The 2,519-nt window shown below is 47.8% G+C and overlaps 1 protein-coding gene across 1 annotated transcript; it reads right to left on the bottom strand.

The window, feature by feature from the left end:
• Positions 1-971: 971 nt before the first annotated feature.
• LOC102373109 (putative olfactory receptor 52P1) lies at positions 972-1,925 on the bottom strand. Its single transcript, XM_006036720.1, has one exon. It carries the CDS (start codon positions 1,923-1,925, stop codon positions 972-974), a length of 954 nt encoding a protein of 317 aa, XP_006036782.1.
• Between the last annotated feature and the right edge of the window lie 594 nt (positions 1,926-2,519).

Below are 2,519 nucleotides of genomic sequence, written 5' to 3' on the forward strand. Positions count from 1 at the left end.
ATAGGAAATGGGTGGGCTATTGAGAAGGCCAGACTGTTTTTATTCACTATGTGAATAACTAGTGCACACTTCTGCAGAGAGTGAGTGGACAACAGACATGCCCAGGGGGACAGTACATGTGCTAGCAAATCCATCCCTGTGCGAGGAATGTGATATCTAACCCGGCACCATGGAGTTGGGCTCAAATATGGCCTTTTCGATGCATCTTCCATCCGTTTCCTTTGGAAGCTATTTTGGAGCCTAACAAACCTCATTGTCAGGAAGTCACAATCCCATCCACCTCCTCATCCCTTTTAAAGTCAGCGGGAGTTTTCTCATTCTCCCAAATGGATCAGGACTGGGTCTTTTCATGAGTCTATTTCATCAGCTCACTTTAATTCCTTTATCTCCAGTTACAATCCCTAGGATGAAACGGTACAAAATATCACCCGTCCCAAATCCCAGCCCTCCAGTTGGATGTTTTAGACCTGAGAAACCATCAGTTAATCTTCCTCCCTGCTGAGACGAGAAGCTGAAGACCCGAAATCTAGAGGTTACCGAGTGCTATGGGGGCAGAGTCATTTGGCGCCGACAACTAGCACTTCATGGAGAAAACTGAGGCTAGAAGAGGTGTCCCAACAGTCCCGTGCATGCAGACAAGCCGTATCCAGTAGTGGAGTTACCCTAGGGCAATCCTAGCATGAGGGGCATATTGACATCCAAAGTTTCCATCCCAAGAGGTGGCAAAATAAGTCCTACTGAAGTCTCAGTATATTTCTGCCCACCCAGAGGCAGGATAGGCCCACAGTCAGGAGAGCTGGTTCCAGTAGCCCTACCCAACTTCTCCTGAACCGGTTATTAAAGGACGTTCAGACCACCACAACTCTGAACACAGCACCCGAACCATATAAAACCCTTTGCCTTACAAATACCAGAGGCTCCTTTGGACACAAACAGAAGGAGCATCACTGACTGGCTGGGACATCATCCCATTAGCTGATCCCCTTTTTGCCTTGCAGCATATGGCTCACCCCTACCCGAATCTCTCTGGTTTTGACCCCATACACGATGGGGTTCAACATGGGAGGGAACAGGAGGTAGAAGTTGGCCAAGAGAATGTGAACGTGCGGAGCCACGTTGTGACCAAACCTGTGTGTCAGGATGGAAAACAGAGCTGGGGTGTAGGAAACCAGGATGACCCCCACATGGGCAGCACAGGTGCTGAAAGCTTTGTAGCGGGCATCCTTGGATGGTAGAGCCAAGACAGCCCGGGCGATCATGCAGTAGGACAGGGTGATGAACAGCAGGTCAACACCCACCACTAGCAGAGCTACCACCAACCCATACACAATATTGATGAGGATGTCGGCACAGGCCAACTTCACCACCGCCATGTGCTCACAGTAGGTGTGAATGATGACGTTGGTCCGGCAATAGGGCAGCCGGGAAACCAGCAGAGCTATAGGGGCAATAAACACCGTGCCTCTGAGGATCACCGCCACCCCAATCTTGGCCATTACAGTGTTGGTTAGGATGGATTCATACCTCAAGGGGTTGCAAATGGCTACGTAGCGATCGAAGGCCATGCCTAACAGCACGGTTGACTCCATGATAGAGAAGACATGGATGAAGAACATCTGGACCAGGCAGGCGTTGAAGGTAATCCTGCCAGCTCTGAACCAGAATATGCACAGCATTTTGGGCGCTGTGGAGGTGGACAGCACCAGGTCAATGACAGCCAGCATGCAAAGGAAAAGGTACATGGGCTTGTGGAGGCTTTGCTCCATCTTGATAGTAATGAGGATGGTGCAGTTCCCCAGCACAGTCACGATGTACATTGAGGACAGAGGGATGGAGATCCAGTAATATGCAGCTTCCAAGCCTGGGATACCCAGCAAGCTGAATGAAGAAGGGCTGACATGACTGCTGTTAAATGCTGCCATCATTTATTGCAGATGCGACTTCAGGAAAACACTTTGCTGGCTAGGAGTAAAGGCAGACAGACCGATCAGACTATTGAGGTCTATAAGGGAAGTTTGGGCTCTTCTAGACCTTGGAGGGCAGGATCAAGCAGCAGCATTAGGAGATGAAACACAAGGTCAGAGAAACCTGGCCTCTGACAGCAAAATCATCCCTGTTCTCTGACTATTCTACACCTTTTATTACTTTAAATTTGGGCCAAATAAAATCCTGACTTAAATTTTCACTGTACATTGTGTAGTGGAAGTTAGGACTAGATAATCCTTTTTTGTATGCGTTCTGGCATATTTCTCTGAGTCTGAATTTCTGAGGACACATTTATATTTGGTAGTTTGGAAAAGGGAGAGCTACAGATTTGAAAATAAGCAGGTGCCATGGTCTGATCAAGCAGGTCAGGCAAAAAATGTCTAGCTGCATTACAGAAGAATTAGAAAAGAAGTGCACTTTTGTGTCTTACTTTCAGTGTCTAAAAGCACCATGCTCTTTAGGTGACATAGAAAAATTCAGAAAGAAACGGCTGATCATCAACCATCCCATGGGAAAAGGATACCTTCCCATTC

Source organism: Alligator sinensis, unplaced genomic scaffold, assembly GCF_000455745.1.
Source record: "Alligator sinensis unplaced genomic scaffold, ASM45574v1 scaffold1404_1, whole genome shotgun sequence".
NCBI lineage: Eukaryota > Metazoa > Chordata > Crocodylia > Alligatoridae > Alligator > Alligator sinensis.